The 25,412-nt window shown below is 32.9% G+C and overlaps 2 protein-coding genes across 3 annotated transcripts; one reads left to right on the forward strand and one right to left on the reverse strand.

The window, feature by feature from the left end:
* The first annotated feature begins 4,008 nt into the window (after positions 1-4,008).
* On the forward strand, positions 4,009-17,946 carry LOC108466962 (villin-3-like). Its single transcript, XM_017767365.2, has 24 exons — positions 4,009-4,427; positions 6,311-6,465; positions 6,726-6,825; positions 6,985-7,053; positions 7,149-7,385; positions 7,526-7,703; positions 7,863-7,995; positions 8,769-8,928; positions 9,008-9,158; positions 9,240-9,340; positions 9,427-9,585; positions 10,780-10,848; positions 10,917-10,985; positions 11,094-11,231; positions 11,661-11,789; positions 12,321-12,468; positions 12,612-12,622; positions 12,709-12,849; positions 12,927-13,052; positions 14,366-14,428; positions 15,077-15,175; positions 16,615-16,873; positions 17,042-17,271; positions 17,355-17,946. The coding sequence occupies exons 2-24, from the start codon at positions 6,410-6,412 to the stop codon at positions 17,466-17,468; spliced, it is 2,940 nt and encodes a 979-aa protein (XP_017622854.1). The 5' UTR covers positions 4,009-4,427; positions 6,311-6,409; the 3' UTR covers positions 17,469-17,946.
* Positions 17,947-20,737: 2,791 nt separating this feature from the next.
* On the reverse strand, positions 20,738-24,681 carry LOC108467289 (transcription factor MYBC1). Of its 2 annotated transcripts, XM_017767895.2 has the most exons (3): positions 24,495-24,681; positions 23,326-24,368; positions 20,738-21,171 (listed from the first exon to the last, which is right to left on the reverse strand). In XM_017767895.2, exon 2 carries the CDS (start codon positions 24,274-24,276, stop codon positions 23,338-23,340), a length of 939 nt encoding a protein of 312 aa, XP_017623384.1. In that variant the 5' UTR covers positions 24,277-24,368; positions 24,495-24,681; the 3' UTR covers positions 20,738-21,171; positions 23,326-23,337. The 2 variants fall into 2 exon arrangements, with proteins under 2 accessions (XP_017623384.1, XP_017623383.1); XM_017767894.2 differs by having other exon boundaries at positions 20,738-24,368.
* Between the last annotated feature and the right edge of the window lie 731 nt (positions 24,682-25,412).

The raw sequence follows: 25,412 nt of genomic DNA on the forward strand, positions 1-25,412 counted from the left end.
AAGGTTGCAATTGTTGGAGAAAGAGCTAACAATGTTAAAGTAGGGAGGTATGTCAATTTCATAATATTTTACGAGTTAAAAACATTTGGGTTGAAATTTCAAAGATAAATGCGAATAAGAGAATTAGCGAAGCCTATCTACGTTGTTATCTTATTTGTGGATTGAGGAAGGAGTACGAGGCTTTTGCCACTTCTATTCAAGGATAGTCAACGCAGCTTTCTGTAAAATAGTTAAAGAATTTAAAGAATTTACTCTCTACTCAAGAAGCTTTAGCGAAATAGATTGCGAAATTTTTTTAACATGATATTGTTTTCTTCTTGAAAATGAAGCCAAACAAAAAGAATATATCCAGAACAAAGAACAAAGAAGAAGACTCAAGTGCAGAAAAATGTATCAGTTGGCAAAGTAAAAAGATGGTCACATGTTTCTGATGCAGAAATGCTGGGCACATATCAAGAAAGAAAAATTGTCGTGTGAATATTTATAAGCAATATTCTCATTTTATTAGTATAATTTATTTATTACTATGTACATGTTTTGTAAGAGTTTGCTTTTCTAAGACAATAATTTTACAATATAAATATTTGAAAATTTTAAAATGCATAATTTTTAGGAAAAGTTTAGTCTCTCGTGCTAGATATATTAGATATATATTAACATAATGGTGACCCAATTATTAGGGTGTTTCTATTTTGGTCACTTTAGTTTAAAATTTTTATTTTAGTCACCGACATTATTTAAATTTAACATTTTGGTCATCCATTAAATCACTAATGGAAAGTTGGTATGACCTTTTTATTGGCATAATAAGAAAATTAGCCCTCCAATATTTATAGATCTATCAATTTGGTCTTAATTCTAAAAATTCAATAAATTTAACCTCAACTTTACACATTCTATTAATTTAGTCTTAATTCTTAAAATTTAAAAGATGTTAAAAAAACTATTTAAAATTTCATTTTTGAAAAACATAAGATTTTATAAAAGTACATACAAAATTAAAAAAATATTTGTAAATAAATGAACATTTAATTTATCATTTTCTAACATGACATTTGTTTATTTAAATAATAATTGTATAAACAAAACAATTTAAGGAGAAAAATCATGAAGAAGATTTAAGCAGATCCATTTTTTCCCTTTTTTTTTTTAATATTAACGACTACCATGTTTAGGTTAAGTAAAAAAACTTTAGCCTGAGATCAAAAAGGATAAGAATCAATGTTTTTAGATTGTTGCTCACAATGAGTTTGTTGATTTTGAGATTGCGCTTGAAGGTGGATAAAGTTGGGGATATATAGGTGAGGATGGGATCTCAGAGACCAGTAGGTGGAAGGCCATGCAGGTAACTCCACAATCGATTCTTACTATGATGGCAAGATGACGAAGGATGTGGAATCGAGGAGTTCAAAGTGTCATTGATGCTTGTAGACATGATTGGGGAATGGGGATATATAGATGAGAATGAGATCTTAAAGACCTAGTAGGTGGAAGGCCATGCAAATAGCTCCACAATCAATTCCTAGTATGATGACAAGATGACGAAGGATGTGAAAATCGAGGAGGTCAAAATAAGGTTATTGGTGCTTGTGGTTGTGGGCAAAGACAATGCCTAATGCTTGGCAAATTTCGTGAGGACTAAAAAACAGAAAAAAAAAAAGAAAAAAAAGAGAGGAAAAGTTTGAATATGTTTTAAGTTTTGTTTGTGAAATTTTTTGAGAAAATTATTATTTTAATAAATAAATTTCATGTTAGAAAAGAGAAAATGAGTAGACATTTAATTATAATTTTATATGTATTTTTATCGAAAGATGGGTAGACAATGGCTAAAGTTTAAATATTTTTTATTTATGAAATTTTAAGAATTAAGACTAAATTGATAGAATATGTAAAGTTAATGTTTAAATTTGTTAAAATTTGTAAAATTAGGACCAAATGGATAGAACCTATAGACATTAGAGGGCTAAATTTATTGTCATACCGATATGACAAAACACCACATCAATATTCCGTTAATGATTTAACAAATAAGTAACCAAAATATTAAATTCGATAACATTATTCCACTAAAAAATTAAAATTAAGTGACCATAACAAGAACATACTAATAATTAGGAGACCAATTAATATAGTTTACCCTTAACTTTAATACTTATAATTAAATTAACATAAAACACTTTAAAAGTTGATTGAAAAGCTTATTTTAAAAATTTTAAGTCATCTTATAAATTAAAATAACTCAATCAGCAGAACGCAAAGCTCTTAAGCCCAACTAAAATGATTTATTTTTCCATTCCATAAATGGGAGAGAAAAAAAAAACATATAAATGAAAAGAAACCAGATTTCTAGTAATAAGTTTGTCTAACATAAATGGTAGAGCACATGGCTGTTAATTATAAAAAGCTTATAATTTTTTTAATATTTGAGTTTTAAAATAATTTATAATTTACATAAATTTTTTTGAATTTTTATAAAATTTTATTAAAATTATTAAGATTTTTTTCAATTTTAAATATTCTATTTTTGTTAATTTTTGAAATAGTTATAATTTTTAAAACTTTTTATTTTTAATATTTAAAATAATTTTTGATTTTTTACAAATTTTAAAAACAAATTATTTTGAAACTTTTTATAAATTTTATAAATTTTTATTAATGTAGAATGTCACATCAATATTATAACAGTTGAGTCAATCTTTGTTAATAGTCCCGCTAGTACAATAACAACTAGTAACAACTGATAACGATTTTTATTAGTCAAAGGTTTAATTGATGTAATTTTCGAGTTTTAGTACTCAATATATATATATATATATATATATATATATATTTTGCAAAGGTGTTTGATTGACTTTTTGTGTGAAAATGTTTCAAGGTTATTATTATTATTATTATTATTATTATTATTATTATTATTATTATTATTATTATTATTATATACTATTAAGTTTTAATAAACTAAGTTTTATAATATGTAAGATGTAGCAAAGGTGAAGCTAAAATTTTTTGAGAGATAGAGAGAATTAAATTATATATTTTATGAGAAATATATTATATATTTAATTTTTTAAAATTAAATTAAAATTTTATCATTTTAAAGATTAAAATATAAATTTATTGTATACTAACTTTAAATTTTACAAGTTTTAAAGTGCTAAAAGTATAATTTCTTTCTTTGTATTGTTTAGATCTTTTTATAAGAATGGGTAGAGGTTATCCAAAGATTAAACTTGAGGATTAAATTGTGTATATATGTCGGTTTTTTTGGTTAATTGGCCAAATAGGTATTTTTTTCAAGATTTATGGAAATAAGTTAATTTTAAAGAGAGTGTTTGAAAGTGCGTCTAATTGGATAAATTTTTGCTGACATGTTAGGAAAACGCACCTAACTGAAAGCATATTTTGAAAATTTCAAAGAAAACGCGTCCAATTGAGCACACTTTTCATAACATGTTAGAAAAGTTCGTCCAGCTGAACAAGCTTTTTCTAATAACTGTGCGAAAAGCTTGCTCAGTTAGACACGCTTTTTATACTCTCTTTTCAAAATCAACCTATTTCATTAAATTTTTTAAAAAAAAAAGGGCCTATTAAGAAAAATAATGAGATATATGACTAAATTAGCCAAATTTGGGATTAATTTGAATTAAATATTTAAATAAAAATAATTTTTACTTTACATATCATAGTCTATTTAAAATTTTGAAAATTTTATATTTAAAAATAAAAATTATTTTAACTCTAAAAATTATAATATAATAATCTTTATCCTAATCCGAAAATTATTATTATTATTATTTTTGTTTTGCCCATAATAGATATAAATCGCATATTTAATAAAAAGAAATATGTTTAAAAAAGATAATTACCAATATATTTATCTAAATTATGGTGAAAATAAAACGAAATAATATATCGTATTTCCAAATTATCCTTGACTGGAAAAAGAAAAGAAAAGAAAAATCTATGTAAGCAATGGCATGGTGACAGGATATTTTTACAAAGGAACGATTTTTGTTTGCCCAAAATTAAGTCTCAAATATATATTTTTTTTCCTTTTTCAAATCTTTTCTTTTCATTTCTTTTCCTTGGATATACAAAACAAAGCCAACAAAGATTATATATATTTCTCTCTCTGTCCTCTGCTCTATCGGCTTCTTCTTTTTTCTTTCGGCTTTCAATCATCATAATTCCTTACATTCATATTTCTCAGTCTCTGAATTTGCAAATCTCGAAAAAGACTGAAAAATAATGAATAGATAAAGTTGGAGAGAGAAACACTCACCCAACACATGACAATACCATTGCAATAATTCACTTTTTTTCTTGCTCAATATATCTTCCCTTCCCTTTTACTTTAGTATTTACTTGCCAACTCTGCTTACCCTTCCCTTGTTCCAACTCAAATAGGGAGAGATCTCTCTTTCAAGGTAACTTCTTTTTTTTGTTATTGTTTTACTTGATTTGATCAGTTTTTTGGGTTATAACTCGTTTGGATCTCCATTTTTTCGTGTTTGATTTCATGTTTGTTGATCTGGGTATGCTTGATTTTGTTAGTTTTAATGGGTTTTGTTTATTTTTTTTCCTTAATTCTTGTTTTGATCTAATTGCCTGATGCGAATGTCATTTTTTTAGATTGTTCTCGAATTTCTATTTTATCTTTAAGCTGCTAGATCATGATGGTTCTATCTGCTTGTTAAATCTTTATTCTCCTATTTTAAGTGCAAGGGAATTTAAGAATTTAGTTTTATGGCAGGGGCTATAGGAATGATTTAATTTGTTATTGGTAACTAAGCATTAGAGCTTAAAAGATCTTAGCTCTGAGCAAATTTTCTGAATGGTTGTTGAGTTCGTCTTATTCTGTTTTTTCTTGCTTTCCGGTCCCGTGATTGATTATGTTAATCGCTGCTTGGATTGCTTATCAATGGCACTAATGCTAAAAATTCTTTGCTGCCTTGCAATCTTCTGATTATTTGTGTTAATTGTTGATTTTGATTTTTCTACGGATGACAAGATTCGAACAAGACTGATTAGGGTATTCTCCTAAGAGCGTGAAACAATTGAAAGCATGTGTTTGGAACTTTGTGTGTGTGTGTGTGATAAGTGGTCTTTTGTTATAATATAATCAAAATGATGGATGATTGGTTTAAAGAATGGCCGTTTCTCTTATTAATTTCAGTATCATGTGAAGTTGGCAAATCTGTGTCTATATGGAAATATGACTATTTTTAGTTAGAGGAAGAATGCTGGTTGGTGATCCCCAGTTTATTATGTGAACTTTATCTTGATGTGCTGAATTTGGCAATGAGTGATGCATGGACAGGACAAATTGTTCATGTTTATATTAGCTGAAAAGTTGCTCCTAGTCCTTCATATAGTGGTGCTGAATATAAAATACGTAATAAAATATTAACTTTATGGAAGGCTTCACTCTTATTATATCTTTTACCACTAATTTTGCGACCAGGATCAGGCAAGTGTTACTCTTGACGTGGATAACTGTCTTTAGGTACTAAAAATGTAATTACTGTAGTAGCCTAATTAATCCATGGGGCATTTTGAGTGGACAGGTAGATTTGATTTTGAAAGGAAGATATAAGTTCTTAGGGTATTAATCCTGGGGGAAGTTTCCTTACCGTGTGGATCAAATTCCATGCATTAATGTAGAGAGGGGAGAAGTTTTTATGCTAATCAGCTGTCTAAGTGTTCAAGGATTCTTTTAAGAAGATAATCATTCTCACAACCAAATGCATGCTTTTGTGATGGTTGGTTTCCGAACTTCTTATGAAATGATGATTGGGCTTCATTGTTCAAATTTCCGTGTATTGAAATAGACGGTAGTTTCTTGTTTTTAATGGGAAGTTGGTTATCAAGCTCACCTTGAAAGAAGGTCATGGAGAAGAAAGGGTTCAGCGACTAAGATTGTTAATGTTATTTACAAGTATTTTAGTTGGAAGCAATACATCTTAAGTCAGCTGGGTTGCATGCTAGGACATATAAAGACTTCCGCAAATTTCTTAACAGTACAGGTGTTGCAACATGGGCTTGTTGCTGAAAATTGTGAAAGTTGTGACTTCTTTTTGATTGGTGCTGTTATAAAAAGCAAAATTGAGTTTTGCTTTCGTCCTGATTATTACACTGTTATATCTTATTTTCTGCTTATATAGTGCACTGTGAATTAGGAACATAATTTTAGACAGCTTAAATTATCGTAAGCATTGATTTTTTTTTCTTTTTTAATATTTTCTTTAGAATTTATTTTGTACTGTAACTTAATTTTTCCTTGCATGATCTAATACCTGTATTTCTCCAGTAAGTTTTGGGCAACTTCCACACTGGTGAAGGTTGGATTCTCGAGTTGACCTATTATATATTTGCTTGGCAAAACATCAATAAGGAAGAACTCCGAGAAATGTCTAGCCCTGCAAAAGTTCTAGATCCTGCATTTCAAGGAGTGGGTCAAAAACCGTATCCTTAAAATGAAGGGCATATAATAAGTTGTGAATTTATGGACTTGACATTTTTTTGACCTTTTCTTTTATATAAGAGTGTATATATGTGTGTGTATTTAACTTTTGATAAGAGAAACAAGAATAATCTATTTTTCCAACATTGCCATGAAAACAAAAATAGTCAAGCTTTTTGCTTGTTTTAAGATGTGTGCTTATGTTCCATATATATCCCGATAGTTTTTCTATGCAAAGGCTGTTGCACTTGACATCTTATAGTGGGACTGAAATCTGGCGTATTGAGAATTTTCAGCCAGTTCCATTGCCAAAGGCCGACTATGGAAAATTCTACATGGGGGATTCTTATATTGTCTTACAGGTGAACACTCTATTTCTCTCTTGCTTGCTGTATCTTGTATGGATGCACATTGGCAGAACATTCATTAACCTTTTTCTGGGACAAGATAAATCATTCAAGGTGAATCACTGCTTTTTTTAACGTCTCAATCATTTTGTTTTTAATATGTTCTCTTTGTAGACAACACCTAGCAAGGGTGGTTCATATCTATATGATATACACTTCTGGATTGGTAAAGATACTACTCAGGTGTGCATCTACTTTTACTAGTATTAATTTGTTCAGGATTTATATGTGCCTTAAAATAAATTAAGACATTGTTTGAGATCATTTTTCACATGCAGGATGAGGCTGGAACGGCTGCTATCAAAACTATTGAGCTTGATGCAGTACTAGGAGGGCGTGCTGTGCAGCACAGGGAACTTCAAGGCCATGAATCTGACAAATTTTTGTCATATTTTAAACCTTGCATTATACCATTGGAAGGTGGTATTGCTACAGGATTTAAAAAGCCAGAAGAAGAAGAGTTTGAGAAACGGTTATATGTCTGCAGAGGAAAACGGGTCGTCAGATTGAAGCAGGTATATGGTGCTCTTTACATATGTTTGATGAGTATGGATAGAAAGAAGCAAGAAAGAAAATTACTATTTGCTAATTATAAACTATTTAATATGAGACTGCTGAGGATCAGCTAAATATCATTTTGTGTTATTCTCTTCAGGTTCCTTTTGCTCGATCTTCACTGAATCACGATGATGTATTTATCCTAGACACTCAGAATAAGATTTATCAGTTCAATGGTGCAAACTCTAATATTCAAGAAAGAGCAAAGGCATTAGAAGTTATTCAGTTTTTAAAGGAAAAGTATCATGACGGGACATGTGATGTTGCAATTGTTGGTAAGGGTGCATGCATTTACAGTATCAATGATGCTGTTTTTCCTGTTCTTCTAGTAATCTATGAGGACTGATTGAATTGCCTGAAAAGTTTGTTTATTTTACTCCACTGTACCATTTGAATATTTACTTATATATGGATTAATGTAATCACCCTGCCAGATGATGGAAAATTGGACACAGAGTCCGACTCTGGTGAGTTTTGGGTCCTCTTTGGTGGTTTTGCTCCAATAGGAAAGAAGGTTCACAATGAAGATGATCTTATTCCTGAGACTTATCCTGCTAAACTGTACAGGTACTTTATGTTTCTCTTTGCAAGCATGCATCAAATGCTGTTTTTATGCAAATCGAAATGCTTAAGTTTCCACATATTTCCATATTGCATTTAATTTATTTCCTTCAGGATAACAGTTCTTAAAGTCTAGCTGTTCTAATGTGACTAATATTAATCCTAGTCTTAATTAATGGAGTTATGGAAACTTTTACCTATCATTTCAACCTCCAAGCCCATTCATTTTAGTTCATCCAATTTGTTCAATGTCTGATGTTTCTCATATGTTATGGAATTTTGATTATTTTTATGCTGCAAGAAATCTGAAATCAAGTTTTTTAACGTGTTATCAAGAATATTGTTATTAGGATGAAGTCATGAGGCAGCCTTATAGTTTAAGGTTAGCTTTATTTATTTCATACTCCCTTGTGTTGATTTCCTTTTTTCTTTTTTCAAAAAGGAAAAGGAGAAAAGGATATTTGGAGTGGGCCTTAGAAAGCCTTCCTTGGTATAGGCAATTTCTCTGGAGAGAACATAGATAACTCATTATGCTTATTTAGAGTTCTGCCAGGCAGCTTTAAGAGTACTTTTTTGGTCACCATTATCATGTATAAAATAGGTGAACTGAATTATCTTTTTAGATGTTTGTTTTAAGGTAGATCCACTATTTTGGGGCAATTCTAAGTAAGTAGGCAGTCCTGATTGAAATCTTTTTGAGTCAATACTATTTTTGTTACTATTGGTTTTAAAGCTATATGTCTTATCAATTGCTAATTTGGATTTATTGGCTCCTGTAGCATAACTGGTGGTGAGGTGAAGGTTGTAGAAGGGGAACTATCAAAAGGCCTCTTGGAGAACAACAAATGCTATCTACTAGACTGTGGTGCTGAGGTTTTTGTTTGGGTTGGACGGGTGACACAAGTAGAGGACAGAAAAGCTGCCAGTCAAGCTGCTGAGGTAGAGCTTGAGGAATGGTTTTGATTTCTTCATGTATTTCAAGAATATGAATTCTAATTCTGGACCTTTTTATCTCCAGGACTTTGTTGGCAGCCAGCAACGACCAAAAGCAACACGCATTACCCGTGTCATCCAAGGATATGAAACTAATTCATTCAAGGCCAACTTTGATTCTTGGCCGGCAGGGTCCACCACACCTGGTGGTGAGGAGGGAAGAGGAAAAGTAGCTGGTACGGATCACTAATAAGCTGTAAAATACACTATTATATTTTGTGGTTAATATTGTTGAATGGTGTTCTTTCTACTGGTAGCCTTGCTTAAGCAACAAGGAGTTGGTATCAAGGGGATGACTAAAAGTGCTCCTGTAATTGAAGAAGTTCCTCCTTTGCTCGAAGGCAGTGGAAAGATGGAGGTCGAGTTAATAGTCCGCTTGGGTTTTGCCATTTGACTTGACAGATACAAACTCTTGACTCAAATGCAGTGTTGCTTGTTTTTCAGGTCTGGTGCATCAATGGCAGTGCCAAGACACCATTGCAAAAAGAGGATGTTGGTAAATTCTATAGTGGAGACTGCTACATTGTTCTTTATACCTACCACTCGGGTGAGAGGAAAGAAGATTACTTTCTATGCTGTTGGATTGGAAAGGATAGCATTGAGGTAATTTACATTATTCTTAGTTGGGTATGAAATAATTTAAAAAATATGCCCGTTGTTCCTGATAGAACTTATGCCCATAGAGCAATGTGAAACAGTGGAGTTTGATGTTAAATAATATGGACTACAGCGCTGCCAATATGAGCTGCTTGTCATTACTAAAATGATCTATATATGCTTCCAATATGAATGCCTACCATTGATATGGAATTTCTATGTTACCTTCCTAATTTGGTACACATTGTAAAGTTGGATCACCACCTAATTTGGATTGCTAAGCTGCCAATACATTTCCTTTTCATCAAGCTAACTCTATCTTGGCATTCATAGGTATCATTAGTTTTTGCCCCTTTTCAATCTTAAAGCACTTTGAATTGCACTATCGTTGGGAGGGTAGAATTTCCATTGCACCTATCAGATTCTTAATTTTAAGATCAGAATGGTGAATGCACACAAGAATATGTGTATATAATTATACATATAACTGTTCTTTAGCACTGGAGTTTAAATCATGAAGGACTAACAATATTTGGTAAAATATAAAAATCTATAAAACTTAGGAAACCTGTGCTAATTCTGATTGCAATAATTGCTGCTGGAAACATATATCTGTTTAGAGACTCCTAATCTGGATGCATCTGGAATGGGTATAAATGCTAGGGAGAGGTTTCAACAAAGTAGAGTAATCAGTAGCTGGGATTAAGATTTATTTGTCAAATTAAAACTTAAGAATGGTACCTTGAACATAAACATTTGAAGGAAAAAGCAAAACCTAAAATCTTTGCTATGAAATTGAAAACAAAAAAGGATCTTGATAGCTGTTATATGTTCTCCCATTATGATGTTACATTAACCATCATGTGTATCTCTGCTTATGACACTTTTTTGTTTTTGAAATATAATTTTTACATTTTCAATTTCTTTGCAACAAGTTCCAGATTTATTCTCATTGTCGATTTTGAAAATTTTAGCAAATTATTTGTACTGTACTTTTCTTTGTTTGGTGAATTGGTTTCTTGCTCATTTAATGGGTCAAATGTCTTTCTTTTGGCTTGTTTTCTTTTATCAGTTCTGTAATTACTTTTCACGTTCCTCATGTTCTTTGTATGGAAGATAGATATGCTTAGATAGTTACATGTGAACTTAATGTACCACTGGATTTTTTTTTTCTGAAAGTAGACATATTTCTTAACTCAGGAGGACCAAAAGATGGCTGCTCGGTTGGCTAATACAATGTGTAACTCACTCAAGGGGAGGCCTATTCAGGTATTATATTAGCTTTGCCTGAATATAATGATTCTAATGCTTGTGTTTCTAATAGATGTTTCTTGCAGGGTCGAGTGTTTGAAGGTAAAGAGCCATCCCAGTTCATTGCACTATTCCAACCCATGGTTGTCCTTAAGGTATTCAATTTGACTCAATGTTTTAAAATCTCATTACCAATTGCTTGAGAGTCTTTGGTTTAGATTTGGAGGGTATCATCTAATTTCCTATGATTGATTCCTATCTAGGGTGGTTTAAGCACTGGCTACAAGAAGAGTATAGCAGACAAAGGCTTGACAGATGAAACCTATACTGCAGAGAGTGTTGCTCTAATTCAGATTTCAGGAACAGCTGTACACAATAATAAAACATTGCAAGTTGATGCGGTATGTATTAGTTGGTTATTTTTTTAGAGGGGGCAAAATAAGCCCGAACCCAAAAATCTGTCCCGAAAAAGGCAACCCCAACCTGTTCATACCCGATTTGATCAAAAGTCTAAAACTCGAACCTAAAAATGCCCGAACTGGAAGAAACCTGAAACTGAAAAAGCTTGAGCTTGAAAACTCTGAACTTGAAAAAAACCCAAACTCGAGACTGGCCTAATGAAACCAAACTAGTCACTGTATTGCATTAGTTGAAGTATTCATTATCTCCCCATTATTTTACTAGTTGTTAGATGTAAGCTAATTTAGGTGACATCCACTTCTTTTTTATGACTGTTCCTGCATTTTTTTGTTATGATGTCTGCAGTATCATTATCCATTCCTTTTGTAACCTAACAGCAATACCCTTATTTTTGTAAAACTTTTGTTTAGGTGGCAACATCATTGAACTCAACTGAGTGCTTCCTCTTGCAATCTGGATCCTCAATTTTTACTTGGCATGGAAATCAAAGCACTTATGAACAGCAGCAATTAGCTGCAAAAGTTGCTGAGTTTTTGAAGGTACACTCATAGATAGTTCGACTTTTGGGCTTTGTTGTGACAAGATAAAAGCACATTATTTTCTTGGGAAACCTGGTAATGATTTTATATAGTTATAGTCAAGCATCTGAGTTCCAACAAGTTGAGTTGACCAGCTAATCAATACAACTGAAATAAAAAGAATGTTTGGTATTGCCTGTACTAATAAAATGTTAAGATTTAATTATTATAATGTTTACAGTATTTTTTGAGTATTTGATCACATTCTTCAGCTGATTATGCCTATTTTCTGCATTTTGAGATGCAGTTTGTTTAGGTATTTGCAATTTTTCCCCCCTTTGAATTCCTCCTGAATACATTGTGGGGCTAGATAAAATATACTGAAAATAAACATTTAGTTGGCTGTATTTTGTCTCTTGTATAGTTTATATTTCAAGAAGGCTTTTACATGGTTTTTGCTCAACAATAGAAGTCAATGATAGCACTTTCTATTTCTTTCAAGCAACTCCATCCATGTTAGTCTATCATCCATTCATCTTCTTTTGCCCTCAGCCTGGAGTTGTTCTTAAATATGCTAAAGAAGGAACAGAGAGCAATGCGTTCTGGTCTGCACTTGGAGGAAAACAAAGTTATACCAGCAAAAAAGCATCTACAGAGACTGTCAGGGATCCCCACTTGTTCACTTTCTCTTTTAATAAAGGTGGTTCTTAGTCATGAATGTCATTACTTTGTTTTCAAATTTGTGCTCTAAGATATCTCACTCCTGCCTGAGTTGTTAATGAAGCTTATTACCATTCTAACTTTCTTTCCTTGATTTTATCTTTCTCCACATGGATGCCTCAGGAAAGTTTGAGGTGAGTTTTTCTGTTAATGTAATTGAAACTTGTTTCTACAGGTATCCAAATGTCTTCGATATGTAAGTTTCCATTTTGTTGTGCAGATTGAGGAAGTTTACAATTTCTCTCAGGACGATCTCTTGACAGAAGATATTTTGATACTTGACACACATGCTGAAGTGTTTGTTTGGGTTGGTCAATCTGTAGACACCAAAGAAAAGCAAAATGTTTTTGAAATTGGCCAGGTATAAATAAAATATTGATTCCTTCATCCTTTTATCTTTTCAATATGCTCAATATTCATTTTAGAAGTTTTTTGCAGAAATACATAGGCTTGGCTGCATCTCTAGATGGTTTGTCCCCAAATGTTCCACTTTATAAAGTTTCTGAAGGAAATGAACCCTGCTTCTTCACAACATTCTTTTCATGGGATTCCACCCGAGCTACTGTATGCGTCCTTGACTGAATTTATACTTTGTCTTTGAGTTACTGTCACTTTCAGTTATTTTTAAATCATTTTTATCTTCATGAAGCTTGTCTATTCAAAATGGGAGAATATCGAGACTATTCGATCCATATGGTTTCAACCACTGCGCATATTTTTGTAATGTGGAAATGTTTGAATAGTTGGATGGAGAGCATGCATAAGATTAAGGGCTAGTTTGGCAATGCTTTTAAAAAGTGCTTTTGAGAAGTGCTTTTGAAAAATTTGGTTTAAAATTTGAGTGTTTAGCATTGCTGTCAAAAAGTGCTTTTGAGAAATAAAATGTCCATTTTAGACATGTTATTATCAAGTAACAAATATACATTTAAATAATATTTAAATTAGTTAATATTATTATATTTTAGTAAGAATATAAAAAAATATATTATAATTTCTTGTTAATATTTTAATATATAAAATATAAATTTTAAATATTTTTAAGCAATAAATATTAATTATTTATAAAATTTAATTAGAGTATATAAACTATATTTTAAATATTTAAATATAACTATTAAATATTTGTAATTAGTATTTTAAAAAATATTTTTTTATTTTTAATTAATGATTTTAACACATTTGTAATTAAGTACCAAGAAAAAAAAAGAGAAGTACTCTATTATTGAAGGGGTGAAAAAGTAATTAAGCACTAAAAGTGCTTTTGGGAGAGGAAAAGCTAAAAATTTTAACTTCTCCGTTTCAGAAGTGCTTTTGAAAAGCACTTCTGAAAAGCTAAAAATTTCAGCCAAAAGCAGCTTGTTCTGCACAGCTTTTCTTCCAAAAGTGCTTTTGGAGCCAGAAGTGCTTTTGAAAAGCAATGCAGAACTGGCCCTAAGTGACCATTTAAGAACATAATTTGAGGTTCAAGAGATGAGAAGTCAAAGCATAAGACTTTTAAACTTTAAATTGCAGTGAGAGAGCCCTGATGATGGAAAAGCAGGATAGGCGTTATAATGATGAATTGATATTTTATGGACCAGAGATGGAATAGATTAGCATAGAGCACTGTGTTTTAATAAACTACCATTGGATTCTTCCAAAATTTGAAATTTAAGATCATACTGATGAGATCTTGTATTTTGAATAATATCAGCATTACACTGTTGAGGTTACGCATGGTGTACCCAGAGGAAAAACAGCTCTATTAGTTCTGTAGTCACTGAAATTAATGACTCCCCTTTTTTGTTTATAAGGGTTAATAGATTTTTGACTGACAGATTCGTCCTTTCATGATGTTGCATTCAACTGTAACCATTCAATATTTATGTTTGATGCAGGTGCAAGGAAACTCGTTCCAGAAAAAGGTGGCATTGCTTTTTGGAGCTAGCCATGCTGTTGAGGTAAATTCTTTCTTTAATTATCTTGAAATGTAAAAAAAGCTATATACATGAAGTTTCTGTCTGTACCAATAATTTTGATCATAAAAAAAAATCTAATAGGATTTAACTTTCATGGCTCCTTGCATGGAAAATAACTTATTATCAATGTATGAAATTTTGATGGATGGAGAGCTTGGATAATATTGCGATATAACATTACATCTTTTGCTGTTGTTCAATAGGGGTTCTTTTTGGCTTCCTGTTGTATCTTATTCTGGCTTCTTTAAGTGTTAAAAACTTGTTTTAGTTGTTTATCCATTGTGGACATCTAGAACCATTTTTGTATTTACCATATTGTTCTTTAAGTGTTAAATAGAGAAAGAGGATGTGTCTTGGGTGACGTGTAAAACAAAATTTACAGATGAATTTATGCGATCATCTCATTATACTTGATGACAAAGAACTTTAGTAGTGGTTGCCCCTGTGTTGGAACCTTTGATCCTGACCTTGTTGTATTCTTCTTGGAGGGTAACAATTTCTATTGGTAAATTAAGAACAGTGATAGTATATCTAATTTGTAGATGATGATCTCTTGCTCTCTCTTTCGCTCTGAACAATTATGTTTACTAACTAGTTCCTTAACTGATGGATTCCATGCTGCTGAGACAGGTCAAGTCCAACGGAAACCAAGGGGGTCCCACTCAAAGGGCTTCAGCTTTAGCTGCCTTATCTTCTGCATTCAATCCATCTTCCAAATCAACCTCTTCGGTAATAATCTGCATATCTTAGCCTCTCTCTCTCTTTATATACACACACACACAAAAATACATGTATATATAGTTTCAATTGCATATGCTGCTTAACTTTTTCTGAACTCTTCTCTGTTTTTTTCCTACTGTTTAGTAAGTTGAATTGTTAATTCCATCTAGTTATAGTGGGGAACAGTTATACTATTAGCTGCTGCAGTCTGGGAAAAACATGCGTTTTATGAATCTTTCTTTCAAATTTTGAAACGACGTCAGTTAGATCCTATATTTAGTTCTTTGCATTGGTGGTTTAGTGTGAGTTGCTAACATTTCTGACAAGCCACCTGACGAAGTTCCCAGAAGGTTTGGAAGGGGTCTTATAAAACTGGAGATAAATGCCTTCTAAGAATACATGTAAAATTTCATTTACTTAGAGATATCACCTACTGTACAAGTGGTAATTTTTATCGAATGTTATCACAATTGTGTTGCCCCTAACTGCCCCCATTTTTCCAACCCTTTCTCCTTTGACATGCTTTTGTACCTGCTGCTAGAAGCAGTTCTGACATTAGGTTTTCAGTGCACAAAGTGAACCATTTTTAGTCATCCCATGTACTTGTAACACAGTTTTTCCTATCTTACGAGTTATGACAAATATCTTTTGCTGCAATGTATTTTTGGTTTTGCTTATTTTGCCTACATTTTTTCCCTGTCCAAAATTGTATTCCTCGCTGTATGGCCCAAAGGCTTATATAATTCCAGTTTCCTTATTTTGCATATGCTAATGCATTAGTGTTGAAATTTGGCACATCACAGAATGCTGAACTTCATACCCTCCATATTATCAGGAACTTAGGAAAATAATTTTACCATTTACTGTCAGGAACCAGAAAGAAAGTTAAGGCATTTGATTAACCTTGCCTCCTAAGCAAGATGTTTAGTTGTGTAGGAAAATAATCCTTACCTCCTCGCTTTATGCATCCTAAGATTGATGTTTAGCATCTATGCTTGCTATCAAAGAAGGATTCCAAAGGCAAAAAAAGAAAAGGGATCTTTTTGAAAGAGGAGAATGATGAGTTAGATTTATTTTTTGGTTTTAATCCTTAAATTCCCCTGTTGTGTATTCTATTTTTGGAAATTTAGTTTTATTTTCCCCATCTCTTTTTCCAGATAATTTCAGATTGATGATGCATTTATTTCCCCCTTTTTCAATTGGTTTGAATATTAGTGCTGCTTTCTTTCATCTATCATGTATGTTTTAACTTTACCTGGTTTATTTGTATTTTATTGCATGCAGTTTATTGTTGTTTCTCTTTGCTTTTCCTTGATACGTTCTATTGTATTATTTGTTTTCGTTCTATAGTGATTGTGGCTGAACTTCTGTGTGCTTTTATTTTGTGAGTTCAAGGCATTAATTACATTGCTTATGAGTTAAGGATTTGATATGTGTAATTGTTGCAGGCCCAGGCTCGATCCAATGGAAATAATGGCGGACCTACACAAAGAGCTTCAGCTTTAGCTGCTTTGTCATCTGCATTCAATCCATCATCAGCAAGCAAAACATCAGCTCCAAAGCCTTCAAGCAGTGGTCAGGGTTCTCAAAGGGCAGCAGCTGTAGCTGCTCTTTCGTCGGTTCTTACTGCTGAAAAGAAGAAGCAATCGCACGATGGATCTCCTATAAAATCCACTAGCAGCACTCCTGCTGTATCCAGCCCACTTTGTAAGAAACCCATTGTACTTTGAACTGTATGATATCTAAGAAACAGGAACCATTGCTTTAGGCTGATCCACAAGAATTTGCTAAATCTCCCGGCAGCTTCTTTAATTGAATTTGACCCCATTTCTTCATATAATTCTGAAACTGTCTTGATGCCTTGATATTGTACAGCTGAAGCACAGAGTGAGGCAGACCCTTCTGAAGCTGAGGATTCTCAATTGGTTGCTGAAGCCAAGGAGACTGGTGTAGCATCCCAAACCAATGGGGATGATTCAGAACCAAATCAAAAGATACCGCAGGACGAGAATGGGAGTGGAAGCACTCAAAGTGCATATAGTTATGAGCAACTGAAAGCCATAACTGGTAATGCTGCAACCGGAATTGATCTCAAACGGAGAGAGGTTTGTTCTGCCATCGATGTTTTAAGTTGATTCTTATCTATTTTGCCTGAACATATCCATATTCTCACTCTTCAATTTCTCAGGCTTATTTGGCGGATAATGAGTTCCAGACAGTATTCGGTATGGAAAAGGAAGCATTCTATAAATTACCAAAGTGGAAGCAAGACCTGAAGAAGAAGAAAGTTGGTCTATTCTAAGTGTTAGGGGATTTAAACAAGTTATTATGTGCTTCATCTCCATTCAACTAGCAATCCGTCATTCATTTTGATCTTTGATTCTGCCAAAAATTTGTTGTTTCGTTGGAATATGATTTCTGGATTGCCATGTCTAGCTTTTTGCCTTCTGCCTTCTTGATGAATGTAGTTGCGATTAGTATTCAAGATTGATCATATGATGATTTAAAAAGATTGATTTTTCCCCTTTCCTTTTTGGTTGGTTTCCCCCCTATCTTCTCATAGTGTCACTGGACACTGTAATGATCACATATTGTAGTTAAGGACAGCTTGGCATGGCATGCCAACATTCTTTCATTTGATTGCCATGTATCTCCATTATCTGTGGTTATTCAACTTTATTTTATTTTCCAATGTTTGAATTTGTTAAAGGTGCTGTATATGGTATTGCATTTGTAATGAACTACAATATTATAAGTAAAGAAAATTCATTGTTTGAGAACCGCATGTTTTAATATTCTTTATTACAGATATGTGGGAGATGATTGAAGTAGACAATCAAACGGCTTAATGAATAATGAGGGATTGTTTGAACTGTGTAATGCTGCAATTTTCCTAATTTGAGAGATCAATCATCACTTCTGCAGCCCTTTTATCAGTTGCATAGCCATGGCATCACCATCTAATATGATGTGTCTATAACCCTTTTGTTGAGCAGTCTCTGTTGCCTTGGTCACAGTGTACATCAGCTGTAAATAGCTTAGGAAGATGTTCTAATCTGGTTAGGATAATATCTATATATATTACAAGTTTCTAACGTATTTATACTGAAAATATTTGACATGTGGTACGGGAAGTTTGTGGAGGGGAAAATTCTAACATAAACCCCTCCCCCTTTATATATAATTTTTAATTGCGCTTTGGAAGTTATATTTTTATAATAAATTTTTACAATTTATTATATTCAATAATTCAACTTATGTTTTGATCTATCACTTTTGAGTCACCCAATATTGCCTCTGAACCGGTTGGGAAGGTTAATTCAAAAGCGAGGACACTCATAGACAGTTTAGACAATATTCAGAAAATAATCTTTACCTCCTCACTTTTGAAATAGGTTTGTTATACTCTCACTTGGTTTAGAGATACTCATAGACGGCCTTCAGCCTCACACTTGAGGAGTACTTAGATAGTCCCCCACCTTACATCGCCGCTCGAGCACATTGTCGTCCAAGCCATTCACTTTTAGCTAGAATACACTCATCTACATGGGGGACCACTAAGGGACTACAAAGGCGTAACAACTTTGAACTACCCCAGCCAAGCCAGTGATAGATCAGTACCATGCATGAAGACAACCCCACATACAACGGTCTTGTTGCTTGGCTAACCACACGATCACCATATTCCAGGTCTGTTCAGTGACGTGGCATCATTGAGCATGAGACTTCCCCTCTATATATACCATCCAACAAAAAAAGAATCAACCTTTTAGCCTTTCAACAATCTTAAGCATTACGCAACACTCAATCTCTTCTATCCGTCTTTCTCTCTCCGCCTATTTAAGTAAACCAACTTTCCTTATACACCACCTTTTCTTTTTTGTCTCCTCCCTTGTTTGACACTTACATCAACAAAACTCATTAATAAGTAAAAATATTAATCTAAATTTAGAAGTTTGATACAAGCTTTTAAAATATAAACTTTATTCAAATTCATTTTTAATTTAAAAATATCTTTATTTATTTTTAATCATTAGATATATTTTGAAATAAACATTAATAAAAAGTGTTAAATACTAAACAAATAAGTTTAGTGGTCATAAAGAAAACAATTTATTTTAGGGTAAACTATATTAGTATTTACTCGATTATTAATTTATTTTTGTTTTGGTTATTGAGGTCTAAAATAAATTATATTTTAGTCACTAATTTTATCAACAATTAATATTTAATCACTCCCCGTTAAATCATTAATGAAGTATTAATATAACTTTTATTGGCATAATAACTAATTTAGTCATTCTATATTTACTGATTCTATCAATTTGATATTAATTCTAAAAAATTTAACAAATTAACCCTCAACTTTATGCATCATATCAGTCTTTAATTCTATAAAATTAAAATAAAAAAAACAAATTTATTTTTGATAAAAATAAATAAATTATTCAAAATTCTCTTCTCCACCTCCACTGTCGCATTCTTTCCCTTCTCTACAACCATCTCTTCCTCTCTCATCTTTTCCTCCACCACCACCCCTTCCTCCTCAACTCTTCTCGACATTTCCTCAAACATCTTTCTTTAAGCCTCCTGATTATCCACTTTCATTTCTTACACCACCCCTAAACTTGGTCCAAGCTCAGTACCTTTTGCGAGAAAGAAGTAATAGTGTGATATATGGCTTTTTTTTTTGAAGAATAACTTTCTCCAAATTTTGCGTGTTTTCTTTCAAGTTAATTTGTTTTACTTTTCTTTTAAAGAGGAATTCCTACCACAAACATCAAACACATATTAAAAATAGAGATCAACTTAGAAATGTATGCAAGCTGCATATAATGAACCCATTTAAGAGGTATCGGTACTTTCTCAAATACTATCTAAATGGACATTTTAGAGGGATATGGTATTGATGTCATTGATACCTACAGTTAAAATTATATGAATTCTTTTATACTCTTGGGTACATGAATTTAAAATTGGATAAATACATATATAATGAACGAATTAATTAGAATTCAATATAATATATATTTGAAAGGTATAAAAATATGGATGTATCGAATCCATAAATATTTTAAAATGACTAAATATGGTACATCCTTTTATCTTCATGCATCATATATTTGATTGTTTTCATCTTTTATATTTCTTCTATTATCTTTCATTTTCTTCAAGTAAATCTATTGCAATTCTTTGCTTCTATACCAACAAGATAAACTCCATTATCTTTATTATTCAATCAAATACACCCTTAGTCATCATAATAATTTAAAGGACAACCCCTGTATTGCAAAACATAACTCTTAGGTTGTCAAATTATTTTTTAATTTACAAGTAAAATCACAAATAATATATGCCTAAACCGGAATAAATCTAAATAAAGTTTACACACAAAAGGATTTATGTGTGGGACAACCTACACATGACTTAATATATCAAAGTTCTTAGAACCTCAACTTTTATCATTTTAACCACGATTTAATGACACTTTCTCAGCTCAGAAAGTCTAATAGAATTTCTCAGCATTCATCCTTTATGATCCACTGCTACTGTCAAAGGGTGAGGCATGAATTAACTTGATTCGAATCCCAAGTATGGGAGGGAATGGAATTGAAAATACTATAATTCAAACACCAAACTTACTGAATATCACCCGTACAAAGCAATTGAGCTAAGCTCTAGATTCTATTGCTCATCAATTTTATTCTTCGCCAGATAATATTTTGCATCCATGAACAACACGCTTTCCCAAAATGACAAATATCAATTTAAATTTAACACACCGACTTCAGAAGAACTTGGAATGCCCTACATTATCCAATATTCCAAGCAAAGATAAAATGTCTGGTTATTTGCATACTAGTTCAACCCTGAGATTATCATTACTCTGTTTCATGCGTTCTCCAATGGTATTTATGTCCTTAGCACTCGGCAGGATGCACCATTTCACCCATTGAGAGAGTGAATGAGATGCTGGTAAACTTGCCATGTTCCTAGTCATGAACCTAGAAAGAAGCCATGAGTCTCTTAATGTGCTAAAGTTTGATTAAGCATAAAAATATTCATACCATCTTTAATCTATGAGTTACTTTTGTGGATTAAACAAATAACCCCTACGGGTATTACAATCAGGGGCAACATTTCTTAGCCAAAACATCCAATTTTGTTGTCTGTTTTAACAGCAACAGAATACTAATGTGGCAAGGAAATGAAACGGAAAGGAAATTAGAACCAAGAAAAGGAAAAAATGCTTCTTCTAGGAATCCTAACCTCCGGTAAAACTAGCCCCAAATGTTATCGACCACTCTACTCTGCTGCAGTTAGTAGAGTTAATAATCAAACAGAAAAGTACACCAGAATATAAAAGTTTCACTCAGAATTTATCCAAGTTACCTACATCAGGTATAATATGGCAGTGGCAAACAGTACATCCAATTCCAAGCCATTTGCAATACTAAATCCCCTACTTATCTAGTTTATTAAAAGAAAACACTGATCAAAGTCACCCTACCTATAAGAATCTAGCAATGTATTAGAATCAGATCACAAGTGCAATTAGAATGCGCATAACAAATTATACCACTGCCACCACTCAAAGACTAGAGTAAACAATCATGATCAATCTCAAGGCTAACTTTTAATGTGATCAACAACTTAGGTGACTACTCTAATCAATTTAGAGATTACAGGTAGGTACTGTGACCACAAGGAAGCTGATTTATAGAATCCATTATTGAAAATCTCTCTCCAGTTTTGAAATTTTAAAGAAATTATGAAGGGGATGTATACAGTCTAATGCTCTGCTTAGTTGCATAAATAATTGCCTATGGTCAGAATTCCAAAATGTCACTAGTACCAGATAAATATCCTATTTATTACAGAAATGAAAGCACAGTTGGCCTAAAAATGAACAAGCCCCAAAATTTAAACAATGATATGGTGCAGAGAAAGAGTAACAAAATGGCTCAATGAACATGGCTTATGCACTCAGATCACAAAGATGCTTCACTTTCAATGCAACAAACATTGGCACCAAAATTCTTTCTCTAGTTTGCTTTACAACAAATGAGAACTGATTAGAATTTCATCGACTGCCTTCTTGTTTGTTAGATTTAAGATTTCAGCCACAAATGACCGAAAATAAGACCAAGGATGGTATGTTGAAGCAGCATGCCAACAAATTCTACATCATTCTTTGATCAGAAATGCCGAGTGTTCTACTTAGCAGAACAGATTTATGTAATTCAACAATACAAGAAAAAGTTGCGGATGCTGTGAAATTTTAGCAGCTAATGTGTATGGGAATAAGACTTAACATGGAAAAAGTAACAAAAGCCAGAAAAAAAAAATGAAAAGAAAAGTGAGAAGAAAAAAGAAAGTCAGAGATATCTGAAAGTCGCCCTTCATATCATAGGTCCAAAGTCTTCTATGGAGTCATACAATGTACAACAAGTACAACTTACCTCTACATAACACTGAAATAAGAAGAAGAAATCATTAACACAGAAGAGAATATAGGAAGCTCGAGAACCTCAACACCGAATGTAACAAACAGAACCACCAACTAAGATTGTCAACATTATGTCTTCTTTTCCCCACCTCAAGCTCAAAATTTAGTCATGTAGCCTCAAAAACCACCTTATTGGCTGAATGACCTCCCAAGCATGCAGTCTATATATTTTAAGTAAACTGAGATATTTCCCAGTAACCATTGCCACAAAGAAAACCATATTAACTTGATACCAGCACACTGATGTAATTGCAAGATGATAAACCTAAGAACATATTGTCACTTAGAGAAACATCACGATTAATATCCATCACCAGAAGCTGACTGAGGACACAGAATGCCACTGGCAACTTAATTGCAGCCGTGAAGTCTGCACAACTGACAATTACAAAAGAACTGACACTGCAACAGTGACACAACAGAGTGTAGTAAAAGAAACACACTAAGTATACTACCTACAAGCTCAAGATGAAACTCAGAAATTGAATTCCATTTCCAATTACCAGCACCCCCTCAGGATCACTTAAAAAAAAAGCCAGAAAGAGAAATAACTACTAACCAAGACTCTACATGATGAAACTTGAAGAAAAGGGCTAATTAAAAATAGAGCAGAAATGTTGAATGATGAAAATGGGGTGTCAATGATTACCAAAGTTTTGAATCAATCATCCCCAGTAGGAAACAATGTAAGAACCTTCCTTCCACCATTCCCATTGGCCGATTCCAAATCTTCCACATAACTACTGGGAGCTTGATTATGCATGGGTGTCCCTCCGATCCTATGCATTGGTTGCTGCGTCTGCCTGCCTAAGAAGGGATGCTCAAATTGGCTATTCGGAGATGACCCATAGTGCCCCATTTGTGGCCTATGATACTGAGACTGCAAATGGGGATGTCCTACTGCAGCTGCCACTATCTGCTGTTGCTGGTGATGATGGTGATGCTGCAGTGCTGGCACTGGCACGAATGGTAAGAAATGCTCTGAATTACCCCTACCTGGATGAAGAAAGTGTGGTGGAACAGGTGAGCTTGCAAACAAATGGTCTGTCGCTGGATCAGCCGAGGCACCTAATCCGGCACCCCCAGATCCACCATTGGCACCACCTCCACTACCACCAGATAAACCTTGCATTCTCTTCAAATAAAGGCGATACTTCTGCAAATGACTAGCAACGTTCTCTCTTGTCAAACCATCAACACTCATCAACTGCATTATAGTCTTGGGGACAGCGTTCTTGATCCCCAAATGAGCCACGGCGTCAACAAATCTCTTGTGAAGCTGTGGGGTCCACACGAGACGAGGCCGCTTGAGAGTCCGTGCTGGCTCATCCCCAGCAGCCCCGGATCCCAAGTCTCCAGAATCAGCGGCGAATTCAGCTAAGGTAGGTTGAGAAGAAGGCTGGACAGCGGCGGAAGGTGGAGGAGGAGCAGGCTGTACTGAGGACTGTTGCTGTTGAGCATGGTGATGATTGGGGTTACGAATGTCGAAGGCCATAGCAAGATCAGGAGTAATTAGGGATTGGGAAAGAGGCATAAGCTCATCCGGAGATGGCAGCTCTTCCTCCCATCTAGAGAACCAATTCGAATCCTCTTCCCTCATAATTATTCACAAATTATAATTTTAAAACAATTGTAGTAATTAACCCAAACCCAAGCTCAGACCAACAAATCAAAACCTCCTAATTCTGCTCACTGCACCAACAATCAAACAATCACAAAATTCAGAACTTACATATTTATGGATTTATGAAATGCTAAAACCACAATTGCCTAATTAAAATAAAAAACAATAACAAGACTAAGGAAAGCAATACTCACGTAGCCAAGCAAAGGAAGAAGAAGAAGATTGGGGTTTGGTCGAGGGTTGAGAGCGAAAGACAGAGAGTGGAGGGAGGTTCGAGGTGGATCTTTGTTTTCTTTCTTTTCAGCTTTTATCAATGCCTACTGTTTCTCATGCTTTTCTAAAAATTCCTTTCCTTTTTTATTTTTTCATATTCCTTTTTTTATTTCCATTTTTAAAATATATAAAAAATAATAAAAGGATAAACTGCACCCTTCTCACTTAATTATACCTATCTTTCCATTTTCATCACCCAACTTTAAAATCTTATAATTGGATCACTGTTCTCTTGTCACCTATAGGGCCGTTTTTAATTGGTACAATAATAAATTTAGCTTCGATATTTATAAATTATATCAAATTAATCCCAATTTTAAAAAAAAGTTAAACTCTTAAAGTGTCAATTTGGTATAAATAAAGTGAATTTTAGTGCATGCAATGATATATAGAGGAAACTATTCAATTATTAGGCCATCATTTTCTGCTTAAATTGAACTTTCCCTTTTTATAATAAGGATGAATAGTTTGAACTAAGAAAGAGATTTTTTCTTTTTTTTTTGGTGAAAGCAACTAACAAAGGGATTTGAATGTTGATAATTTCATCTTCCTCCTTCTCCTCCTCCTCCTTCTTCTTCTATTATAAATTTGAACAATTTCCATTAGGGCTTGGAATGAGTATATCAAATTTTAAATTTTTTAATGAATTATTTTAATTATTTATATTTATATTTATTATAATTATAATTTTTATTTTTAGAATCATGACTAAATTGATACAATGTATAAATATTGAGGACCAACTTTTTAGAATCGGGACTAAAATGAAAAAATCTAAAAATAATAATAGCTAAATTTTTTATTATGTCGATTAAAAATCCTTCAATTAGTTATTTAAC

Source organism: Gossypium arboreum, chromosome 2 (assembly GCF_025698485.1).
Source record: "Gossypium arboreum isolate Shixiya-1 chromosome 2, ASM2569848v2, whole genome shotgun sequence".
Lineage (NCBI taxonomy): Eukaryota > Viridiplantae > Streptophyta > Magnoliopsida > Malvales > Malvaceae > Gossypium > Gossypium arboreum.

Excerpts from the sequence above, each read along its gene's own strand:
- LOC108466962 (XM_017767365.2), top strand. The coding sequence starts at position 6,410 with ATGTCTAGCCCTGCAAAAGTTCTAGATCCTGCATTTCAAGGAGTGGGT. Across the intron at positions 9,341-9,426 it reads AAGGCAGTGGAAAGATGGAG|GTCTGGTGCATCAATGGCAG; the intron begins GTCGAGTTAATA and ends CTTGTTTTTCAG. Across the intron at positions 10,986-11,093 it reads AACCCATGGTTGTCCTTAAG|GGTGGTTTAAGCACTGGCTA; the intron begins GTATTCAATTTG and ends ATTCCTATCTAG.
- LOC108467289 (XM_017767895.2), bottom strand. The coding sequence starts at position 24,276 with ATGAGGGAAGAGGATTCGAATTGGTTCTCTAGATGGGAGGAAGAGCTG.